At 51.2% G+C, this 24507-nt stretch overlaps 1 protein-coding gene across 1 annotated transcript; it reads left to right on the top strand.

The window, feature by feature from the left end:
- On the top strand, positions 1-24084 carry NOVA2 (NOVA alternative splicing regulator 2). Its single transcript, XM_045986937.1, has 4 exons — positions 1-170; positions 8827-8970; positions 14139-14305; positions 22629-24084. The coding sequence occupies exons 1-4, from the start codon at positions 86-88 to the stop codon at positions 23709-23711; spliced, it is 1479 nt and encodes a 492-aa protein (XP_045842893.1). The 5' UTR covers positions 1-85; the 3' UTR covers positions 23712-24084.
- The last annotated feature ends 423 nt before the right edge of the window (positions 24085-24507 follow it).

Raw genomic sequence — 24507 nt, 5'->3', positions numbered from 1 at the left:
GCAGCCGTCGCCGCCGCCACAGCAGCCGCCGCCGCCGCCGCCGCAGCCGCCGCAGCAGCAGCAGCCGCCGCCCCAGGCCCCCCCCATGGAGCCCGAGGCCCCGGATTCCCGCAAGAGGCCCCTCGAAACGCCCCCCGAGGTGGTCTGCACCAAGCGCAGCAACACGGGAGGTGAGAAAGGGTTGCGACTCGGTGTGGGGGAGCGGGCAGGGGGCCTCGCCTTTCTCCATCCTCCTCCCCCCGCCGTGGCAGGTGCAAGGGCTCTGGGGCGGGGAAGGGCGCCCCTCCCTAGACCCGGGAGCTGAGAGGGGCGTTGGGGAGGGGGCCGGACCCCCTCCCCCTCTCGCCGCTGCCCGGGGCTGGGAGCTTTGTCTGCGATGAGAGGGGATTGGGGGGAGGGGGTGGTTAAGTGTCCTTGGGGGGCGCAAAGGATGGGGGGGCGTGGGTCCTTCTGGTCGGGCGTCTCTGTGTCCTTGAGGGGTGTGTGATGTGACCCTTTCGGGGCAGGGGTGTTCCCGGGCTGGCGTGTCCTGGCAGGGGGGAGGGGAAGGAGTAGAGGAGGCCTGTGGACCTGGAGCTTCCCAGCCTCCCTCCCTGGGGATGTCCTGAGCAAGGGTTGTCCCAGAGGGAGGTATGAGTGGGCCATGGGCGAGATTGTGCGTGGGGACAAGCTGGGTGGGTGTGTTGGGTGAGATGGAGGAATGGGTGGGTGTGTAAAGCTAGGTGGGAGAATGTGTAGCTGGGACAGGTGTGTGTGTTTGTGTGTATGTGCGCGTGTGGGCCCTGTAAGGCCTGAATGTGTGACACTAAGGATCATAGATATGACAGGAAAGAAGGTGTGCGTGCGTGTGCGTGTAAGAGACAGGGTGAGATGAGGGGCTGGGCTCTGTGTTTGAGACCCTCAAAGGGGTACGTGTGGCAAGGGAAAGTGTGTGCATGTCACCCTAGAGGGGGCTGTGGCAGTGTGACACATAAGTGAGAGGGTGTGTGTGACGTGCCAGGGGGTGTGGGGGGGAAGCTGAATGGGCCAGCTCTGGGTGTGAGCCATGAGAGCCTGTGTGGATCAAGGAAGGCAGTTCAGTGTGTGTGACACAGGCGTGTCTGGGGTGGGGTGGGACCAGGAGAAGCTGGTGAGGGTATGTGACAAGAAAAGGGTGTGGGTGTGACTCCAAAGAGGCTGTGGCTGGGTGTGACACATGGAGGTGTGCAACAGTGACATCAGAGGGGGCGTGTGCGACAAGGGAAGGTGGGTGTATGATGGGAGAGGTTAGGGCTCTGTGGGTGAGCTGCACGAGGGTGTGTAACAAGAGGAGGGAAGGATGGTGCTGGTGTGACAGGGAATGTGTGTATATGACACCTGAAGGGTATGAAAAGGGAAGGGGTGTGTGTGTGTGTGTGTGTGTGTAACAAGGGGAGGGGGTGTGTGTGAAATGGATGAGTATGTAACTAGAGATGCGGGAATGTTTCTGTGTGTGAGAGAGACAAGGGATTATGTGTGTACGTGTGTGATGTCTGAGTGTTTGACAACACAGAAGGTATACGTGTGTAAGACAGGAGGGCCCCCACTGTGTGTGTGACCTGAGGAAGTATGTGTACCAGAGAATAAAAGACAAGCGGGGCACTCTAGCGGGTGTCTCTCTGGCCAGGGATTCAGGAAGGAGGTAGGGATTTTCAGAGTCTCAGAACCCAGCCGCTTAACTCCCTGGATGGAGGGAGACCCCAGAGCAGACAAGCCCCTCCCTGCGGTCACCTTGGCCAAAATCTGCTTCCTCTGGCCTTTTCCTCCGGATGGGAGAGGAATGACCTGGGGCAGAGTGCATGCTCCCCACTCCGCCAGGCCCTGTAGTGGGTGGGGTAGGGACCTCCCACCTCCTCCCCTCGTTGGAACACAAGCCAAGTCTCTTTCCTCCATTCCAGCACGGCCCTCCCCCTCAACTCCTGCCCAGGTGGGACAGGAATCAGGGACCCCCTGGCTGCCTGTGAGAGGGTGTCCAGCAGAAATTGAAGGAAAGGGAAATTGGGGGAGGGGTGGGAGGGAGCTTCCTGTCCTTCTTCCTGCTCCCCCCACCCCCAGCACACACATGAATATGTCCCAGCCAACTTCCTTCCCTTCTTCCTGCCCCACTGCCATTCCCAGTGCTGGAGAGAATCAGGGACCCAGGCGGGGACCCAGGCGGTCCCTGGGCCTGACCTGGCGGCCCAGCCCTGCCCCTGCTTGTGTGTGTGTGTTTGTGTGTGTGTGTGTTGGTTGGGGGGGGGCGTCTCATCCTTCTTTTAAAGGGGCTGAGGTGCTCCAAATCTGACAGCTCTGGGCAGCACAACCTAACAATAGTGACGGTCAGGCCCAAGTACCTGGCACCTACTAGAAGTCAGGCTCTGAGATATGGGTTAATTTCCTAATACAGTACTCTGGGGGAGAGGATTTGAGTTGCTTTTTCGCATGAGGAAAACAGGCTCAGCAAAACGAAGCCACTTTTGCCCAAAGTCACCCAGCTCATAAATTGGTGGAGCTGGGATCTATCCAACCCTGGGCCGTCTGGCTCCAGAGCTCATGTGCTTTAACCCTGGGCATCCTGCCTCCCTCAGCAGCGGGGAAAACTAGGATGAGCCCTTAGGGACCCTCCCCTCCAGGCTTTTCCACATCCCCTCCTGGTGACCTGTGGGGAAACTGAGGTCCAGAGATGCAAAGGGACAGTCCTCCATTTACAAAGACACTCAGGAGAAAGCGTTGGGCAAGGATCTGGGATTTTCATCTCAAAATTGAGGGCTCCTTGCGATAATACTGTCATGACTCGGGGATGCTCCGTGAACCTCACCCCTTTCTTAAGCCTCAAGAGTCACCATCTGTCAAGTGGGAAAGTCACAATAACCACAAGGATAATAGTAATAATCACTACCCGTATTACGGCTCTCTGCTTTATAGGCAGTAAGTCATGTAATTCTCCCCACACTCTGTGATGTAATAATTAACCACAATAAATTATAATAATGGCTAATATCTATGGCCTGCAGAGCGCCAGAAAGTCTTATGGAAAAGACTCTGTGCTCAGCACAGACCAATCACGTACTCCTTACAATTCTTGTATCTTCCCCTTCTTAACAGATGACACACTGAGGCACAGAAAGGCTAAGTAGCTTGCCCAAGGTCAGTCAGCTAATCAGAGGCAGAGCTGGGGTTTGAACCTGGGAGACTGGTTTCATTATATGGGTAGACACTATAGTGAACCCCATTTCTGGGTGAGGAAACTGAGGCCCAGAGGGTTGAAGGACACTTCTGGGGATGTCATGACAAGGCATGGCAGTCGGGGCAGATCAAGCTCGGGCCCACAGAGCCAGCCTGCCTGTTCTTGGGGGCTGAGAGAGGAGATGGGGACTGTTCCCACTAACGTCTGGGCTCCAGTACTGCCAGATGCCATTGGGGGGGAGACAAGGCACTTAAGGACAGGAGGACTGGGGAGGGGGCGGGGAGGTGAATGGAAACTCAGGTTAGGAACTCACTCTTCAGAGAGACAAAGGGCTGTAGTCTAGCGGGACAATACCAAGTGATCTTCCCCACCCAGAGTACAGATGAAACTCTTCAAGGTGTTCCTTGCCCATAGACACACGCACATGCGCACCAGTCACACACACACACACACACACACACACACACCCCTTCTCCACCCCAGCCCCTGCCCCGAATGGGCTTCCAGCCCCCGGGTCCTGCTCGCAGCATCCTCGCTGTTTCCCATAAAGGCAATGTCACCCAAGTTAAGAGCCCCGAGAGTGAGACCTTCCAGGGTCCATCTCATCACAGCCTTGGGCTTGGTGTGGGACCTCAGGCAATTTATTTCACTGCCCCAGCCTCAGTCTCCTTATCTGGAAAATGGGAGCCGTTAAGATCTGCTACTACCACTCCGGGCTGTTGTGTGGGTTAAATAGGCTTGTATATATGACACACATCGCAAATCGTCAATACACGGTTGCTGTCGTTACTACGATCGGTACACCGAGAATGTCATCGGAGCCTGTTGCGCTGTTGCGCGTTGCCCTGTGGAAATCATACCCATCCACCTTGCTTTCACTCAGAGACGGTGTCACAGCTCGAAGACGGCATCACACCTTCGGCATGCCGTTCCCCCCTTGCTTCGGTTGTATTGCATTTCTCACGGGAATGGGCAACACCGTCATTCACAGAGACTGCCTCACACACCTGCCGTCCCCGCCCTCCCGAGCCGTGCTGCTCCCCGCCACCGTGTCATCTTGTCTTCCACCAGCCACATCCCCACACGCTCCCACGACAGTGTCAACATCACACCCCCGCCGCCTCGCACCTCCGTGGAACACACCGATACTTCCATCCCCAACCCTCAAGCCAGAGCAGGTCCCATGAGCTCGGCACCCCAACTTTGGTTTCCCCTAGACCTCCTGTCACTGAAAACAACACACCCCCACCCTTTCAGCTCTCCCTTTGTTGTTAGTGCCCCCCCCCTTTAAAACCGCCTATCAGGGTCAATTCTCTGATAAAAAGTGTGACTCTTACCACACAGCACCCCAGATCTCTTGGATAGGTCACCATTTTTAAGACTTTATTCATTTATTTGACAGACAGAGATCACAGGTAGGCAGAGAGGCAGGCAGAGATGGGGGGAGGAAGCAGGCTCCCTGCTGAGCAGAGAGCCCGATGCGGGGCTCGATCCCAGGACCCTGGGATCATGCCCTGAGCAGAAGGCAGAGGCTTTAACCCACTGAGCCACCCAGGCGCCCCTAGGTCACCATTATTTAAGGAGAGAGGGATATTGGTTGCTTTTTGGAAACTCCAGAAGCATTTCTGAAGAAGGTGGGCACAACAGGGAGGGGGAGACTAGTAAAGGGAGGCTGGCCCCTTCCCAAGGTGGGAATGCTTGAAGTTGTAGCAGGAGGAAAACCATCAGGAAAGAAATGGGCACCTCTAGTTCTTCAGTCACGGTCAAGGGTAAAGGGAGCTGCCTGAACCCCAGCGGAAAAGCTAAGGGGGGGGGGTGAAGTAGGTGGGTGTGGAGTTCTGGCATGTAGATCCTACTTCAGTAGAAGGAAGAACTTTTTCACAGGCAGAGCCTTGGTTTCTCCAACCGGGTGGGAGCGTGTGAAGTCTGGGGGCTCCGGCTTCAGCTGAGGGTGCGTGTCTCCCCTTTCTGCGAGGAAGACTGGAAAGAGAGGCCTGGCTTTTTGCTGGGGGATGTGGGACTCACACAGCGCATTAAAGGGGAGGGGGGAAGCATACTCCCAAATGGGAAAGACATGCAAAGGATTCTGAAGAGGATCAGAAAGGTCTTCTGGCCACAATGGGGACTCCTGTCCTGCGTTCTGAGCTTCTGCAAGTAGAAGATCCCACCTAGTCATTCTCCATAGGAGGCTGGCCTCCGGTCGAGGCTCCTGGTTTATACTAGTCTGATACAGGGACCCTCAAGCACCCAGTAGGGGCTTAAGAGGATCCATGGACAAACTTTTTTTTTTCTTTTTTTTTTTTTTTTTACCATTGTATGTTTATATTCTGTGCTTTGGAGGGGAAAGCATAAGCAGCCTTCAGACTCCGAATATTAGCAGTGGTATTTAAGGGTCCTCTTTAAAGAGATGCATTTACATTTTAAAAAGTGAGTGGACTTGGAGGAAATAGACTGTGTCATGTTCCCTGCTGTGTCACTAGCACCTCAAACAAGGCCTGGCACAGAGTGGGTGCTCGGGAAGGATGTGTTGGAGGAAGGGAGGAGACAGTACTGAGGGGATACATCAAGGGCAAAGGCAAGAAGTGGCGTGAGAAGGAAGAGAGTCAGAGAGATGCGGGACAGGGTCTCGCTTCCATCAGTGAGAGCTCATTCCTCCACCAAGAAGCAGAGAAAGGCCTGGGACAACCTCTAGGGAGGAAGTGATGAAGGAAGTGGGGTCTCCCCTCCTTCTCCCGTTGCCCGATTTAAACCTCAGGCCTCAGAGGCTCGTCTCCCCACTTGCAGAGCACTTATCCTGGGCCAGACGCTGTCAGAAGAACTTTGCTTGTGTTTCTGACATTGGTAAATGTCATGATGATAGTGGAGGTGATGATGGCTAAGGTTTCTCAAGTGTTGCACGTGCCTGAGACCAGCCTAAGTAAGTCCTTTATGGTTTATCACTTAATTAATTACTGTAGTCCTGTGAGGTAGTGCTTTCATGTCCCCATTTTGGTGATGAGAATACTGAGGCCCTACGAGGTGAGGTGGTTTGCCCAAGGCCCTGCGTCCCATCAGGGACAAAATTCACACTCAGTCTAAGGCTGTTTCTGCTGTTGCATACAGAGATTCCTGGGGAAGGGGAAGGCAGAGGTCACAGTGGGGTGGGGATGTACCCAGTCTTCTTCGGAGTAGATGAATACCTTCTACCTTCAAGAAGGAAGTTGGGGAAGTTGGGGAAGAGGCCCTGGCTGGAGAGAAGATAGGAGTTGAAGTTAAAGAAGGAAAAAGTGGATAGAGTCCTTTGTGAGAATGCCCTCTCCATCTTTCTGAGCCTTTCAGGGATGGAGGACTGGTCTCCCATGTCTGTGACAGGTTTAGGGGTGGGGGCAGGCAAGAGGCTGCCTCTGTGAGCCCAGGGAAGAAAGTGAATTCAGGGGGGTCAGGATGATTGATGGGAAGGCACTCTGGGGGGCTAATTACTTAATAGGTTTAATGGTCTGATGAGGCAAGTTTAAGTGGATTGCCTTGGACTTAGGGCAACCCCTTCATTCTGGACCCCCTCCCCATGCCTATGAAATCACATCCAGTCTCTCGTCCCCACACCCCCATCTTAACACATCAGGGATCCCAGAACCTTCAATCTAAAGGGATCAGGCAGAGATGGGCAGGGCTTCCGCCCCCCCCCCCCGCCCTGCCCCCACTTTTACCAGAACAGTTTCTCTTTTATCTGCTCTGTGTGTTGGAGTTTCATGTGAGACATTGAAAATAGGTTTCCTTTGCTTAAAAGAAAAAAATTTTTAAAGCCACTAGGGGATGTTTTAAGACCTTAAGCTTTGGAAGCAGAATGGCCTGGCTCCTCCCTTCCTTTCCCCAGTGTTTATTGCATGCCTACTGTGTGCTGGGCCATGGCATGAGTCCCTGGGACACAGGGGTGAGGTCCAGTGGACTTCTGTGATACATTGTTCTGAAGGCACAAAACGAAGAGGAGAGGATCCATCTCCTCCTCAGGGTTCCAGGAAAGCTTCCAGAAAGAAGCAACATTTGAGTGGGGACCTGAAGGACAAGAGGAATTTGCTGGGGGAGGGGAGTTCCAAGCAAAAGGAACTTGCAAAGGCCCTGAGGTGGGTGGGAGGAGGGAATGTTTAAGGAATAAAGAGGAAGTAGGTCCAATGCATATAGAGGAAGATGAGGACGTGAACCTGGAAAGAAGTGCACGGCCAAGTCACAGAGGATCTAATACTGAGAAGGCTCCAGAATTTCTACCCTATGAGAACTTAGGGAGAGCAGTTGGGTTAGAAGGTAGAAGAAATTAGGCATGTGCCCTGAGTGCATTAACGAAGCGCTTTACACATGACCAAGAAAACTGGTCCCTAACAGAATTGGCACAGCCCCACAAGGGACCACTGGCACCACCTCACCACCCCTGGATCTTGGAGACTGTCCTTGAGTGCGTTGGTCTTCGGAAAGTGCTAAGTAAGTGAGAACCAAGAAAAAACAGAATTGCCTTGGAATCTCAAACCAGTGACTTTCTTGGTGCCCTTGGGCAGCCGACCTTGGGTTGGTGCCTTCACCACCTGCATACCTCAGTTTCCTCCCACATAAAAATGGAGCTCATTATAACTCCTGCATTGGGAGTTGTAGGGAATGGTTGAGGTCAAGCTTGCAAAGCACTCAGCCCAGTACAGGGTCCATATTGAGTGCTGAGGGATCTTCTGGAAACCTAAGTCAGATCGTGTCCCTCCTCTGCTCAGAGCCATCTCTGGTTCCCAGGGTCCCCATCTCACTTGGAGTAAAAACCGAAGAGCCTACCGTAGCCCTGCCACTACCACCATCCCTCTCAGCCCCTCACCCCCTTCCACTCTTTACCTCTCTGCCTCAGCCCCAGCTCCACTGTCTACCTCACCTTCCCTCAGACAACTCAGGCATGGTCCCACCCCAGGGCCTTTGCACTTGCTTTCCCACGGAGGCACATGTTTCCATTCCCACCTCCACAGCCTGAAAAACAATCAGTCATAGGGTTTCAGAGCCTGGACTCTAAAGCCAGGTTACAAAGTACTGCTTTCATAGCATCAGTGTGAAAATTTTAAAAACTAGTATTTGTGTAGTACTTGGAACAGAGTCTAGTGTTTACTAGGTTCTGTAGAAGTGTTTGTTAAACAAAGAATGCCACATTCTTGGGGAGGGCTTTCCTGCCCACCGGATCTGACACTACAGCCCCTGCAATCCCCCTTCCCTTCTCCTGCCCCCTTTTGTGTTCTTGGTGCTGACCACCATCCGACATAAAGCATACTGTCTGTCTCCCTCTCCTTCTAGAAGAATGTAGCTGTGTGAGCTCTTGGCTGAATCACTGAAACTCTCTCGGCCTTATTTGCCTCATTTGCCTGCGAAATCAGGGAGTTTGTCTGTTTTCCTCACGGCTGTTTCACTAGAACACTGCCAAGTGTGTGATAGCAGGTGCTCAGTAACTATCTGTGGAATGAATGAATGAATGAGCGAGTGAATGAATGAAGATCATTATGTGTTTATTCTCCCTGCTGCTATTCTCATGGCCATTGCTCCTGTATGTTCCTGTGATGCCAGGGGTTTCCTATGACCACACCATGCTGAGGGGGAAGACCCCTTCCCCGGCCTCCCTTACCTCCCCTCCCCGTGTGCCCCTGCAGAGGAAGGCGAATATTTCCTGAAGGTGCTGATCCCCAGCTACGCGGCAGGCTCCATCATTGGCAAGGGCGGGCAGACCATCGTGCAGCTGCAGAAGGAGACAGGAGCCACCATCAAGCTCTCTAAGTCCAAAGACTTCTATCCGGGTGAGCCCTGGCCCAGGACTCTGCCCTTGGCCTCCTGTCCCTCCCACCTGGGCCCTGGATAAGGGGGAAGAGCTGCCCTTGGGGCAGTCATAGTGATGGGGGCCTCCCCTCCTCCTAAGGGGACAGAGCTGCCCTCAGCCCCAGGGGCCAGGCCTGAGCAGATGGGGGTGGGGGCAGGGCAAGACAATGGGGCTGCTGCATATTCATGAGCTCATTTGCATGATGTGCTGGCAGATGTGCCCCTTCCCACACACCTGCCTCTTTGGGTCAGTTGGAGTTGCTGGAGGGGGGGTGGGCAGAGAGGCAGGTGTCAGGGTGTCCCTTGGGGTTGGGAGGCCAGCCAGCCGTGTTGCACACTCCCCCCCACCCCACAGACACACTTCTTTTCCATCACTCTTTCCCTTTGGATTTCTCTGTTACCCCATCTTGCCCAGTTTGAGTCCCGCTGGTTTTCTCTGTGTCATTCTTCCCTATGTCTCTCTCATTCTGTTTCCGACTTTCCCATCTCTTGCTCCCCGAGTCTCCGTTCCCATCCGCCTCTCTCTGGCTCCTCCTGCTCTTCTTTTTGTTTCTATCTCTCTGATTCTGTTTGGATGTCCCCCACCCCTCGTCCCCATCCATCTGTCTTGTCCATCTCTGTTTTCCCTCCTCTCTCCCTCCTCCCTCTCCCCCTTGCCCCATCTTTTTCTTGCCCTCCACCTCTCATTGTCTCTCGTGTTTTTCTTTCTCTTGCTCCTTAACCCTCTCTGGTCAGTCATTCACTCAGCCAATATCCAGTAGCACCCTCTAAATGATCTGCTGGATTGCCCCTCATTTCTTCCTGACTCTAGTCACCCACCTCTCCCTTCATGTTTCCTTCCCAGTCTCAACCCCCACATACTTTTTCTCTCCTTTCTTCAAACCAGCCCCTTTTCTGCCTCTCCTCCAGCTCTCTCTCTCCCATGGACATAACATTTCCAAGTCCCCTCCCTCCCTCTACTGTCCCCTGCTTTATCTGTCACCCCCTCTGGCTCCCTCCTCCCAAGACCAGTGCTTGGGCTTTGGCATCTAGGGATGTCCGCTGGGAAGGGCCCCCAGAATTGCATCTTTGGTCCAGAGCTGATTCTAGTTCATCCTTAATCCCCTTGGATTTTTTAGGTCAAACACCAAAGCTGGAGCCCAGGGTCAGGACACATTCATATTCTCTCTCTCTATATATCTCCCTCCCTCCTCCCTCCACCCACCCTGCCGCCCATCTCACTAAGCAGCTTTGGCAAGAGGTTTAGAGAACTGTCCAGGGAACCAGGCACACACCCTCAACCCTGCTTTGCTCTTCTACCCTGGCCCAGTTTCCTCCCCACACCCCCTAGGCCACAAGATATGGATAAGACCTCTGCTTGGGGCATATATCCAAGGACACTTGGTTCCTTATGCTTGGATCACATTCTGTGACATGAAACACATCATCTCCTCCCAATTCAGCGACATACCCCACTGGCCAGGCATCTGAGAACCCCAGAGGATGGGACAGTCATTGGCTTTCTTGGGCCAAATACTATTCAAACAAGCAACATGAGCCAGCATTTCTCCCCAGCCCCAGGACATGTGTCCAGCACCCCCTCCCCACTGCTGACATTGAATTTTCAGATCATAAAGCTTGTGCCACCTCATAGATGCAGGATGTGGCCCCACACATCCTAGTCCTGCCCCTAGGACTTCCCAGGACCCACAGGAACACAAGAAATGAGGGTGCTACCAGTTGAAAGGAAGAGCATTTCCCCCTCTGCTCCTGGCTAACACCCTTTCATTCATTCATTCAACCTACATTCTCTGATTACCTATTCTATGGACAGAGATGAGGACAGCAGTGACTGAGATATCCACCCCCCCTTTCCCTCACAGATCTCACAGCCCAGTAGGGAAGACAGATTGAACACCAGCAATGACCCAGCATGGTCAGGGCTGGGATGGGGACGCCCAGAGGATGGTGGCAGCCCAGACAGGGAACCTGACCCAGCCTGGAAAGGTCAGGGAGGGCTTCCTGGAGGAGGGGCCCAGAACAATAAGTAAAAGTGAGCTAGATAAAAGCAGGGAAGAGCGCTCCAGAAAGATGAACTAGCATGTTCAAAGGCTGGAGGGAGAGTTTGTTCACTGTGACTGAAGCAGACAGAGCAGATGAGAAATGACAATGGTGAAACACACAGACAGATGGACACACACATACACGTGCACACACACACAGACACACACACTCACTTGTGTCTACTACATGAAACAAAAACCTACCTGACCGTTATCCCCAAGAGAGGGGCAGAGCACAAAAGTTGTTCCCTCCTTGGTACAGGAAACGCCAAGCTCCAGACTATCCTTCCGGATCGTTCATAGAGAAACTGAGACCCAGAAAGAAGCAGGCATTTGCCCAAAGCCACGCACACAGACTTAAGTACACACACTCAGATACCATAGTGATTCCAAACTGCTTCTGATTTGGACCATTTGCCTTAAGCTCTGTCCCCAGAAGAAAAGCACAGACACACAACACACACTTTTTAAAAAATTACTGATTTATAACATATTGCCTTAAAGTACAAAATCTTGAGAGATTACTTCATAAATCCATACATTACTCGTTTTTACTATCAAAAATACGATAGCAAAAACGGAGTCATCTTATGTCTTCTTCCCAACACACGCACAAGCACACACGGTCTGCATACCCCACATCAAACACAAGGGTGGCTCAGTGGTTAAAAGCTCAGACTCTGAAGCCAGACGACTGGGTTCAAGACCCTGAACTTTCACTACTGGCTGAGTGAACTTGAACAGATCCCAAACCTTCTCTGTTCCTCAGTGTCCTTAGCAGTAAATTGAGAATAATAATAGCGCCTACCTCCTACATGAAGTGCACAAATATATATGAAGTGCTTAGAATAGTACCTAACGCTTGGTATTTTGTAAGCACCAGCTGTCATTATTGGACACTCTTTCAGGGGCTAACCGAGCCCCCGAAAACCCTCATGGACCCCAGTTGAGAACTACAAAGGGTGGGAAATCCCAGACTCCCTGAGCTGGAAGGGAGCCTCGCCAAAATGGAGAGCAGACCCATTTCAGCCAGGCTCTCCCTAGGCACCACCCCACCCCCCCAGTTCCCACCCTGACCCACACCCTTTCCTATTTACACCCAGACGGAGGCAGCCTGCACGCTGACTCACCCTTGGCTCAGACCAGTCCATTGTTCTGGGGTTGGGGGGAATAAGTGAAGAACAGTGGCCCAGAGGAGATGGAGGTTATCAACTATCCAAGTGCCCCCCAAGACATTGACACCCTGACACATGGATAGACTGGCATGCCAGGCTGAGAGATGCCAGTGAGGGCTCAGGGTGGGGGCACCAACATGCTGCGCTAGAATGCCCACGGGAGACTGGACCCTCACCCCCAAATGTCCCAGACACTCAGGCACATGGAGCCTGGCACGGGCTCAATACCTTTTATAGACCCAGGGAGCTAACTGGTCCCTACAGGCAGTCCCACCCAGAGTGAGAGAGAGAGACAGACACCCACTCCACACAGCAAAAATGCACAGCTCGGCCAGGCACACACACTTTCAAAACCAGCCAGTCACAGTAGAGCTGTCTTTGTCTGGCGGTAATGCATACAGACACACACACACACACACACACACACATATCAGTACTCCTGTCATACTGATGCTTGAGTCTACTTTTCGGTCTCTCTCTCTTTCTCTCTCTCACATTGACACACACCAGTGATAGAACCTTGTCTGTCTGTCTCCTACACACAGGCTCATGCACATAGACATGCATACCACACACCAGGCACCTAGATAATCTTTCGAACGCCGAAAGGTATCTCATGGTTTCTTTGCTGCCAACATTCACGCTGACATCCAGTCTCAAAATGATAGTCATTCATCATACAGCATCAGTGCGACTTCCTGAGAGCCTTTGTTTCTTTCTCTCAAACTCTCCTGGACAAGCAGCTCAGTCTCACAAATGGTATATACATAACCTTGAACATCGCAGTGATACCCAAAGTCTTTCCCATGAACAAGAGTGCACACATGGTTACTGGATTCACGGTGTCATGCTGTCAGTTTACAACTCAGTCTCTCCCACTCTTTCTCTTATACACATACACAGCTAAAGACAACTGAGCCATTCCAGCTCAGGTGTACACATGCATGGACACCTGCTCATACACACACACACACACCACTCACCCAAACAGCCGCACAGATATATTCACACTGGTCAGCCTGTCACCCAGAGTCTCTATCCCACACACATATCCCAACATCACCCAGTGCTGGTTTCTCTGCTCCCCGCTGCCTCCCTACCTCTAGTACACACACACACACACACACACACACACACACACACGCAGAGTGAGGATGCCTAGGTTAGAACCACAGCCAAAATCTAGCACTCTCCAGCAAAGGCATCCACCCCACTCTCCTTTCTCCATCCCTGAGCCCCTACCCTTCCATAAGTTGCCTCTGCTCTCCCCTGTCCATACCCTTGCCCTCCCCCACCCTTCAGCCCTCCATCTGGTGGGTCCAGGCGGGCACTCTGGCCTCTCTTCTGCCTCCCCCATCCCCCAGCCCTTCACCATCCTCTCCAAAAGCCCAGAGGCCTTCGCTGCAGGCTTTCAGGGGTTGCCACGGCAACGGGGCTTCGTCCCTCGTCCCCCTGGGGGTGGGCTGAGGACCCGGCCAGCCAGACCGATAAGGGGGTTCCAGTTACTGTGGCAACCGTTGCAGGCCTGAGCTCTCGGCTTCTGGGGTGGTGGGGGGGAGGTAGTGAGTGAATGGTTGCCAGAGCAACCAGGAGCCGGCAAGGACTGGGAAGAGGCAGCTGAGCCCTGTCTTCCCTGCCCAGGGCTGCTGTGGGCATCGCAAAGCACTTAAGCATCATTCTTCCATCCCCTGGGGTTGTTTTGGGGGAGGGACACGAAGTGCAGATTATAAAACAGGCATTCCACTCACATTCCCAGCTACCCATCATGGCCTGGGAGTCCATGCCAACTTCCCCAGGCTTACCATGTGACCTGGGCCCGGTTAGGTTCACTTTCTAGATCTAGGTTTCTCTTTCCACTAAATGGGGCCTGTCTGCCAGGAATCTTCTCATTCCTGTGTGATGAGGGTGCCCTCTCTCTCCCTTGCTCAACAGGAACCACAGAACGAGTATGCCTGGTACAGGGCACAGCAGAGGCCTTGAATGCTGTGCACAGCTTTATTGCTGAGAAGGTCCGAGAAATCCCACAAGCAATGACCAAGCCTGAGGTGGTCAACATCCTTCAACCCCAAACCACGATGAACCCCGACAGAGCCAAGCAGGTCAGCAGGGGCAAAGACTGGGTTTCTGTAAAGCCGGTGAGGTTCAGGAGAAGACACTTCTCCCATATCACTGGATTACTGTGGGAGTTGAATGGGATAACGCCGATAAGATATTTGTCAAGCAAATACATGGTAGTAATTAGTCGTATTATTAGGAAGTCAGCATAGGGACTCCAACCTCTTAGAGTGGGCTTGATGCAGAGACGGAGTGAAGGTCTGGGAGAATTTGCCCTAGACGCCGCCTCAGTAGCGCCCCCCCACACCTTATCCCTCCTTCCTGGGATTCTCTAGATCCTTTCCTTCCTTCCACCTCATCCCATTGTCTCCCAGAGCAACCTGTCTCCCACTTCCTGTTCTCACCGGAAGTGACTTCATTGACAACCCATCCACAGCCAGAAAAGTTTAGAAATGGCCTCATACTCCCTCTCTCCATTAATTATTGTATGGTGTAGCCACCATTTGGGAGAAATGGGTATTTTGCTAGCGAGAGAGGGGGCAGGTCCCTCTCCTACACAGCCCTCTCTAGGAGGGATGGAAGGAGGAGAACAGCGCCTCTTGGTTGCCTCAGTTACGGGGAAGCGGTGGCGTAGGGGCGTGGCAGGGAGCGGACCAATCAGTACCCCGGCCTCTTTGGTTGCCATGACCACGGTGTTCACCGGGCAGGTGGGCTTGCTGCAAAGCCCCTGGCGTGGTCCTGGGTGGGTAGGAGGTGGAGGGCAGGGGAACTGCGCACACTCCCCGTTTTCTCCCCGCTTACCCACTCCCAAATACTTGCAAACACGATGCAGAGGGGCAAGAGCCCCTGGCAGGAGGACAGGGCCCTTGTGAGGGTTCCTTAAATTCTGCCTAGAAGCAAAGACCAGAGAGAGAACCTCGGTAAAAGGAATCCGGAATTCTTGGGAATTCAGTTACCCTGAGATGGGAGAAACCACGGACCTGAGTTCCCCCAAGCTCCTGGGGAAAGGGTGGGCGGAAAGCCCTGGAAGAATGCTGCCAAAGGAATCATTCCCAAAAAAGACTTCGGGCTTGGGGCTTGGAGCGTGGCTGCTGTCCCTGGTGCTGAAGCAGCTCTGTCTGGTCTCTCCCGAATCCTTTCCCACCAGCAGGCCACGCCGTTTACACGGTGGCAAGGATATTGCCTTTTTCCTCTGCCTTGGTCGCGGCCACAAAGGGCTCAGAGTTCATGAAGAGTCTGCACATGTTTCAGGGAAAATGGGGTCAACACCATCTGCACCTGATCCTTCCACCCCTCCCCCTAATCCACAGAAACTCTGAGATAGTGGAATCGAAACGTTATAGGACCAGGATTTTTCCTCTCCTTATTCATTACTCAGGGGGCTCTAAAGAATGAAAGAGATAATGGCTGAAGGCTCTGGAGTCAGATGTTGAGTTGAATGTTAGTCTGATAACTTATTTCTTTACCTGTGCGACCTTGAATAAGTGACTTGATTTCTCCATGCCTCATTTTTCTCATCTGCAAAATGAGATTCATTATGGCACCTACTTAAGGGCAGTGATCAGTGTTCACTGTTGTTTAAAAAGCACTTAGCATGTATTCCTAATTCATAGAAAGTTTTCAAAAAATGTTAGCTGCTGATATTATTATGGGATTTTTAAGTCAGGAGACAGGTCTCCTCTCTTTCTACATTGGACTTGCTGTGTTACTCTGGGTTCCTTTCCCTTCCGTAAGCCTCAGTTTCCTTTCTTTACAGCATGGAAGCTGGGCCAAACCAGGGATTATAAATTGAAATGCCTCCAAGATTTAGCAAGGGAACATAAAGAATTGAGGACTCTGGTCTCACCAGAGAGATATGATGCTATCCCTAAAGGGGGCAGCTGCTATTCAACTCAACTCAATTCTTGCCCTTTGGGAATGTAGACAAAGTGTTGCCACATCTTACAAATTTTTCAGAAGAAGCCAGAAATATTTGAAATCAACTGATTTTTAAAGGTTGGCTCAACCTTAAAACCACTATGTGGCTGTGGGCTACCTGCGGCCCGAGGACCACCAGTTTGCCACCTCTGGATTATACCAGTGGTTCTCAGCCTTGGCTGGCATCTGAATCTTCTATGTGGCTTAGAATCCAGATTCTTGGTTCCCAGCCTAGAGCCACTGAATCGGAATTTCTGGGGTGAAGGTTTGGAAATCTGAACATAGATTCTGGACTGGGATCAGATCCTGGCTCTATTACTATCTGTGTGATCTTGAGCAAGTTACTTAACCTCTCTTGCTTCTGTTTTCCAAGCCATAAAATGTGATAATAATAGTGTCTGCCTATTCTTGTAAGGTTGCTGTAGAGATTAAGTGACTATATGAAAGTGTTTACCAAAGAGTCTGGCAAATGGAAGGACTGTTAGCTGTAAAATTATTATTCTACTATTACTATTTGAAAATCTCCACAGACTTGCAAATCAGGGGAACAGATGTTCTCTGAGATCTTTCTGGCCCTAAAACTCCTACAATTCTATGGCTCTGTGATTTCAAGATTTTTGATGTACTTATTCTAAGACTCTACTGATCTGACTGATGTCCTGGCACTCCAGGATTCTATGAAACTGCACCTGTGATCTCTCTGATATGCTGTGGGTCTACCACCTGGGCCCATCATGAAGACAGTTAACCATTTGCCGAGGGCTTCCCATGTGACAGGCACTCCAGTCATTGAATATTCCCAGTGGTTGTAAGGAGTAGCTGTGGTTACATCTGTGTTGGAGGAGAGGAAATGAGACACAGAAAGGTGAAGGCATTTGCTCTCACCATTTCTTGGTGAATAGTTAATTCATCCTTTCTTTTTTCCTCTGAATGCTGTATCATACTAAATATCTTTTGATTCTTAGGTCTGGTTTCATGCATTCTGTTCTAATCTCTTGACTTGTCGGACTCTTTTTCTGACGATTTTTTTAAATATATAAATTGGGATATTTAAAAAATTGAGATATAATTCCCATGCTGTATAGTTCACCATTTTAAAGTATACCATTTAGCGCTGTTTAGTATATTCACAAAGTTGTGCACTGATCACCTAATGTAATTCCAAAACGTTTTCACCACTCCAAAAAGAAGCCTCATATGCTTTGGCAGTCACTGTCCATTGTCCCAGCTCCCCCTTCCTGTCCCTTCCAACCACTAACCTATTTTTGTTGTCTATGGATTTGCCTATTCTGGATGTTTTATATAAATTGAATGACATAACACATGGCCTTTTGTGTCTGGCTTCTTTCCCTTAGTGTACTGCTTTCAAGATTAATCTGTACTGTAACATATATCAAAACCTCATTCCTTTTTATGGCCAAATACTATCCCACCATATGCATGTATTACATTTTGTTTGTCTATCAGTTGATAGTCATTTGGGTTGTTTCTTTTAGCTATTTTGAAGAATGCTGCTATGAACATATGTGTGGGTATGGTTTTCAGTTCTTTGGAGCATATACCTGTGTGGAATTGGGTCAGATGATAGATCTAACCTTTCGAAGAATTGTCAGACTATTTTGTAAAACAACTATACCACAGATGTGAGATTTATTTATTTATTTATTTTTTTAAAGGTAGCTTGTCATAATCTTTCTTTTTTTTTTTTAAGATTTTTTATTTATTTATTTGACAGATAGAGACCACAAGTATGCAGAGAGGCAGGCAGAAACAGAGAGAGGAAGCAGGCTCCCTGCCAAGCAGAGAGCCCGATGTGGGGCTCGATCCCAGGACGCTGAGATCATTACCTGAGCCGAAGGCAGAGGCTTAACCCACTGAGCCACCCAGGCGCCCCACAGATGTGAGATTTAAATCCGGGTCAGCCCATGGAGGTAACAATGACAACAACCATTTCTTGAGCATCTACTATGAGCACATATTACCTGGACACTCACATGGCACCATACACTCAGCACATAGTAGGTGCTCAACAAATGTTACTCGTTTGATTAATGGATAATGATCTGCCTGCCCATAAGAGCCAAGCAGAAACATAGCTAAGGGGCACTGGTCCCTGAATCAAGCTCATCATTTCATGAATGATCTCAGTTAAGCTTCATAATAAATCTGTGGAGGAGGAATGGATATCCCCATTTTATAGATGAGAAAACTGAGTTTCAAAGAGGTTAGGTCACTTGCCCAGCATCAGTGGTGGAGCCAAGATTTCCAACCTGAACTAATGTCTCGAGAGTCCAAGGCATTCACACAGTCTTTGTTGAATGCATACCAGGCATTCCCCTAGGCACCGAGAACCCAGTAGTAAACAATACAGACAAAAATCTCTACCCTTGTAGATCTAACATTCTTTCTTTTTTTTTTTTAAAGATTTTATTTATTTATTTGACAGAGAGAGAGATCACAAGTAGGCAGAGAGAGAGAGGAGGAAGCAGGCTCCCTACGTAGCAGAGAACCCGATGCGGGGCTCGATCCCAGGACCCTGAGATCATGACCCGAGCCGAAGGCAGCGGCTTAATCCACTGAGCCACCCAGGCGCCCCAGATCTAACATTCTTTCATGTGGAAACCGAAAACAAGCAGGCAAATAAAAAAGTCAGAGAGTGAAAAGTGCTATGACAAAAGACAAAAGCAGAAAAAAGAGGGGGGAAAGAGTCTCGGGGCATTTTTTTCTCCTAACTTTTTATTTTGAAAATGTTGAAGAATAATACAATGAACTCTCTATACACTGCCCTTAGATTCAGTAAGCGTTAACATTTGCTTTATCTCTTTACACACATGAACACACACAAGCACTTGTTGGCTTTATTTGCTTGTTTGTTGGGTGGTTTGTTTGTTTTTGCTGGTCCATTTGAAAATAAATATAGGCCTCATGACTCTTCATCCCTAAGTTCTTGAGCATGCGTCGCCCAAGACTAAGGATGTGTCCTGTGTTATGTTACTGTTATCGCACCTACAAAAATTAACACCAATTCCATGCTATCAGTTAGTAAAAAGTTCACATTCACATTGTTCCAAAATATGTTATGTCTATAAAGTATTTTCCTATCCAAGATTCAGTCAGTATTCCTGCATTGCATTGAGTTGTTATGCCTTATTAGTCTCTTTTAATCTAGAATAGTCTACTATACGTGTATTTTTTAAGATTTGTTAAAAGTAATCTCTACACCTAACACGGGGCTCAAACTTACAACCCCAAGATCAAGAGTTACACAACACTCTACTGACTGAGCCAGCCAGGCACCCCATCTACTATATATTTTGAAGATAGATTCAGTCAACAGAATTGCTGATTGGATGCTGAGTGGCAGGGAAAGAGAGGACTTCTAATTCTTGAGTCTGAGAAGGGAAAGGGTGCATTTTCCCCATACTGAAATAGACCATGGTAGAAACACATCTGAGCGGATGAGGTGTTCCACTTTGGATTTTAAGTTTGAGGTGTCCATTCGACATCATTCCAGAGATATGAGGTTAGCAATTGGACACAAGTCTGGAGGTGTCTCTGCTAGGGACATAAAATAAGCAAATAAACAAGCATCAATAATTGGGGTGTTAAGGCCTCTTTGTGCCTTAGTGCAAAGACCTGAATGATGAGGTGAGCCTCCTTTTCTGGGAAGGAGCATTCTAGGTGAGGGCATAGCAGATGCAAAGGCCCTGAATCTGGATGAAGCTTGCAACTTGGAGGAACAGCAAGGAGCTTAGTATGCCTGCCATGGAGTCAGCAAGAGGGAGGGAAAAGTCGAACTCAGATCAACAAAGAACAGAGCAAGTAGAGCAGTGTTTCTCAGGCTTATCAAACCCCATGTCCTCTTTCTCCTACAAATATTTTTCCAGCCCTCTTTCCTCTGAAATTACACACACACACACACACACACACACACACACACACACACACACATTTCAGTACATGGCAAGCACATAGAATGTAGATGCATTACCTATCTAAATCCCTTAAGATTTTCAACAGCTTTATTAAGATATTAATTCACATACCTACAATTCACCCACTGAAAGCGTGCAGTTCAAAGTTTTTATTATATTCAGAATTGTGCATCCATGCCCACGATCAATTTTAGAACATTTCATTTCCTCATAAAGAAACCTTGATCCCGTTAGCTATCACTCCTCAATCCCACAGCTCAGCACCAGCCCCCAGCCCTAAGCCACCACTAATCTACTTTCTGTCTCTATAGATTTTCCTGTTCCAAGCATCCATATAAATGGAATCCTACAATATATGGTCTTTTGTGTCTGGCTTCATTCACACAGCATGTTTTCTAGCTTCAACCATGTTGTAGCCTGGATCAGTACTTTGTTCATTTAAATTGATTGCCAAGGAATATTCCATGGTATGCGTGTATAATTTCTTTATCCCGTAAGACCTATTTACATAAAGGAGAAATGAAAGGAAGGTGATGTGTTATGAAATGAGATGAATTTTAATAGGTAGATGTTACATATTACTACAGCAGAAGTAATGCCATAGTCAGCTGCTCACACCTAACACAGCCGGAGAGAGACAGTGACAAACACAGTGACCCAGGGTGTCTTATCAGAGATGCAAATAAGACACATGGTATTACTACTGTTGTCGTGGTTGTTGGGTTTTTTTTAAACGATGAACCAGTCTTGGTAAAGTTCAGAACAAAACGAAGTACAATCTTCCCTTCCTTGACAGGTTAGTTGCATTCCTGGAAATTTCAGTAGCTCTTAACCACGTGGGAAAAAGAAAATACTAGGTACTTATATGGATCGTGGGGTTCAGTTCTGGGCTCTGAGTTTTATAAACGGACTTTTTGCCGACACGAATGTCCAGGGAGTCACTTAAAAAGTCATACGGGCGGGGGGCACCTGGGTGGCTCAGTGGGTTAAAGCCTCTGCCTTCGGCTCAGGATCGAGCCCCACATCGGGCTCTCTGCTCCGTGGGGAGCCTGCTTCTTCCTCTCTCTCTGCCTGCCTCTCTGCCTAGTTGTGATTTCTCTCTGTCAAATAAATAAAATATTAAAAAAAAATTCATACAGGCGGACGATTGGTCGGTTGGATGTTGTAAAGAACGGACATCCAAGGCCCAGCCCCACAGCGCGCCCCCATCTGCCCCCTCAGTCGTCATGACAACCAGAAGCGCTCCCACAAATTTCCCAAACAACCCTGGGGTCCGGCTCAGAGGCGGAGAGGGGAGGTGGGGGCTTTAGTGGGTGGAACCCGCAGGTGTGAGAGGATTGAGCAAGAGGAACTTACGTGTACAAGTGCTCTTGGATATGCCAAAGGAGACTTTTGGTTTTGAAAGCTCCCCCTCTCCCACCCCCAGAATTAAGATAGATCAGATTTGCAGCGGCAAAAGATGGGCCTTTCAGCACCTGAGAAGGGGACCACTGTATTTAAGTGCCTGATCGTCTCAGATGTGAGGTTTATCTTCATTTTACAGCTAGGACAACTGCATTAGATTGCTAGGGCAGCCGTCACAACAGACTGCAGACCGGGTGGCTTAAGCAACAGAAATTCATTTTCTCAATAGTTCCGGAGGCTAGAAGTCTGAGATCTGGGGCAGGGCTGGTTTCTTCCAAGGCTCTCTCCTGGGCTGGGAGGATGGTTGTCCTCTTCTCCGCATTCTCACACCGTCTTTCCTCTGTGTGCGCCTGTGTCCTAATCTCTCCTTCTTATAAGGACATCATTCCTTTTGGATTAGGGCCCACCCCGATAACCTGACTTAACCTTCATTGCCTCTTTAAAGACCCTCTGTCCAAATGCGGTCATATCCTGAAGTACAGGGGAGGGGTGGATCAGACTGCAGCATTTGAATGTCAGGGGCAACAATCTGACCCATAACAAAAAGAGGGTTAAGTGCAGTGACCTTGCCAGTAGGGTGGGAAACACCACGGAGCAGGAATCCAAGAGGCCAGGAATCCCAGAGGCCAGATTGCAGCTTCTCCACAATCTGGGTAACCCTGGGGCGAGTCCCTCCCTCTCCTAGGTCGCAAGTGACTCCTCTGTAAAATGAGACTTAATGACTCCTTTTCTGGGGCTGGGAGTCAGAGTGTTTAATATTTCTAGAAGGCGTGAACACCAATGCAAGCTGGGAGCACCCGCTGTCCTGGAGGGCACCCACTGGGTCAGCCATTAAGTCTTTAAGGTGCTGGAGGGAAGGGAAATCCCAGGGGTCCCAGGGACACAGGACAGGGTGCCTGAGAACCTACCAAGAGGACTTGGAGTACTAGCTCTTTTTTTTTTTTTTTAAACCAATATGAAAGTATTTCGCTATTTTTTCAAGGGGGCACAGAGGGCCTGATCTGGGCCAGGGGAGAGCGGGGGCGAGTGAAGAGTGCAAGGCCTTGCCTAACGTTAAGGTTCAGTCTCCACTCACCGTCCTAAAGACCCTCCCTCTCAACCCCACACGCAGGCCAAGCTGATCGTCCCCAACAGCACCGCGGGCCTGATCATCGGCAAAGGGGGCGCCACCGTGAAAGCCGTGATGGAACAGTCGGGTGCCTGGGTGCAGCTGTCCCAGAAGCCGGAGGGCATCAACCTTCAGGAGCGCGTGGTGACCGTCAGCGGCGAGCCGGAGCAGGTGCACAAGGCCGTGAGCGCCATCGTGCAGAAGGTACAGGAAGACCCCCAGAGCAGCAGCTGCCTCAACATCAGCTACGCCAACGTGGCTGGCCCCGTGGCCAACTCCAACCCCACCGGCTCACCGTACGCCAGCCCCGCCGACGTGCTGCCCGCCGCCGCCGCTGCCTCGGCCGCTGCCGCCTCCGGCCTGCTGGGCCCCGCGGGGCTGGCGGGTGTGGGCGCCTTTCCGGCCGCCCTGCCTGCCTTCTCAGGCACCGACCTGCTGGCCATCAGCACGGCGCTTAACACGCTGGCCAGTTACGGCTACAACACCAACTCCCTCGGCCTGGGCCTCAACTCGGCCGCGGCCTCCGGGGTCCTGGCCGCCGTGGCCGCCGGTGCCAACCCCGCCGCCGCGGCTGCAGCCAACCTCCTGGCGTCCTACGCTGGGGAGGCCGGGGCGGGGCCCGCTGGAGGAGCCGCCCCGCCCCCGCCCCCGCCCCCCGGAGCCCTGGGGTCCTTCGCCTTGGCGGCAGCTGCCAACGGCTACCTCGGGGCCGGGGCGGGCGGCGGGGCGGGCGGCGGGGGTGGCCCGCTGGTGGCCGCCGCAGCTGCAGCGGGGGCCGCCGGGGGCTTCCTGACGGCGGAGAAGTTGGCAGCCGAGAGTGCCAAGGAGCTGGTGGAGATTGCGGTGCCTGAGAACCTGGTGGGGGCCATCCTGGGCAAAGGGGGCAAGACGTTGGTGGAGTACCAGGAGCTGACAGGCGCGCGCATCCAGATCTCCAAGAAGGGAGAGTTCCTGCCTGGCACGCGGAACCGGCGGGTCACCATCACGGGCAGCCCTGCGGCCACACAAGCCGCTCAATACCTCATCAGCCAGCGGGTCACCTACGAGCAGGGAGTGAGGGCCTCAAACCCCCAGAAAGTGGGATGAGGCCTGTGGTGTGTGCTCCCACCCTCCTCCTGGTCCCTTCTCCTCCTCTTCCTTCTCCTCCCCTCCCCCACCCCACCCCCAACTCCTGACCTCAGCTCTGTTGTAGTCCTGCTCCTGGTGGGACGGGGCTGGGGTAGGCCTGACTGCACCGCCCGCCCCCCCCCCCGCCCCTGGTAGTCATAGGCAGGATTGAGTGATGGCTGGGGATGGGGCCCAGAAGCCCCCTCCCCCAGCTCTGAACTGACCCCCTTCTTCCTTCCTCCCCACGCTTGGCTGGGCCTGACCCTCCTCTCCCAGGGCCCGGGTCTGTGTGATATCTGTATATATTGCATTTTGTTGATTTTAATAGAAAACAAAGTGTTATTTTCTCTTTCTTTCCCTCCTTTTTTTTTCTGTTTTCTTTCTTTTTTTTTTCTTTTCTCCCCTCTCCACACCCCACCTTTTTTTCTTTTTTTCTTTCTTTCCTTTTTTTTTTTTTGTCGAGGATTTTTCCCCCTTTTGTAAGTTTTTGTTTTCATATGGGAGGAGGGGAGGGAGCCTCTGGGCCGCCTAGAATGAGGGGCCTCCCCCAAACAACACCCCACCTCTCCTGCTTTCGTTTCTGGATCTGAGAGAAGGGACGGGAATAGAGGTAGCTGAGGAGTTTGAGCTGAAATGGGGTATTTGGAGCAGGGACCCCAGAGTTCCCAGATTTCCTCAGTTACTCTACCCCTATTGGAGTTGCCCCTCCTAGGTGGGACTGTTCACTGTTTTGTTGTCAGGTCCTATGGGGGGAGGGGGTGCAGTGCTGCTGGGA

The sequence above is a fragment of the Meles meles genome, chromosome 19 (genome assembly GCF_922984935.1).
Source record: "Meles meles chromosome 19, mMelMel3.1 paternal haplotype, whole genome shotgun sequence".
NCBI lineage: Eukaryota > Metazoa > Chordata > Mammalia > Carnivora > Mustelidae > Meles > Meles meles.
This window is presented reverse-complemented; position numbering and strand designations above follow the sequence as displayed.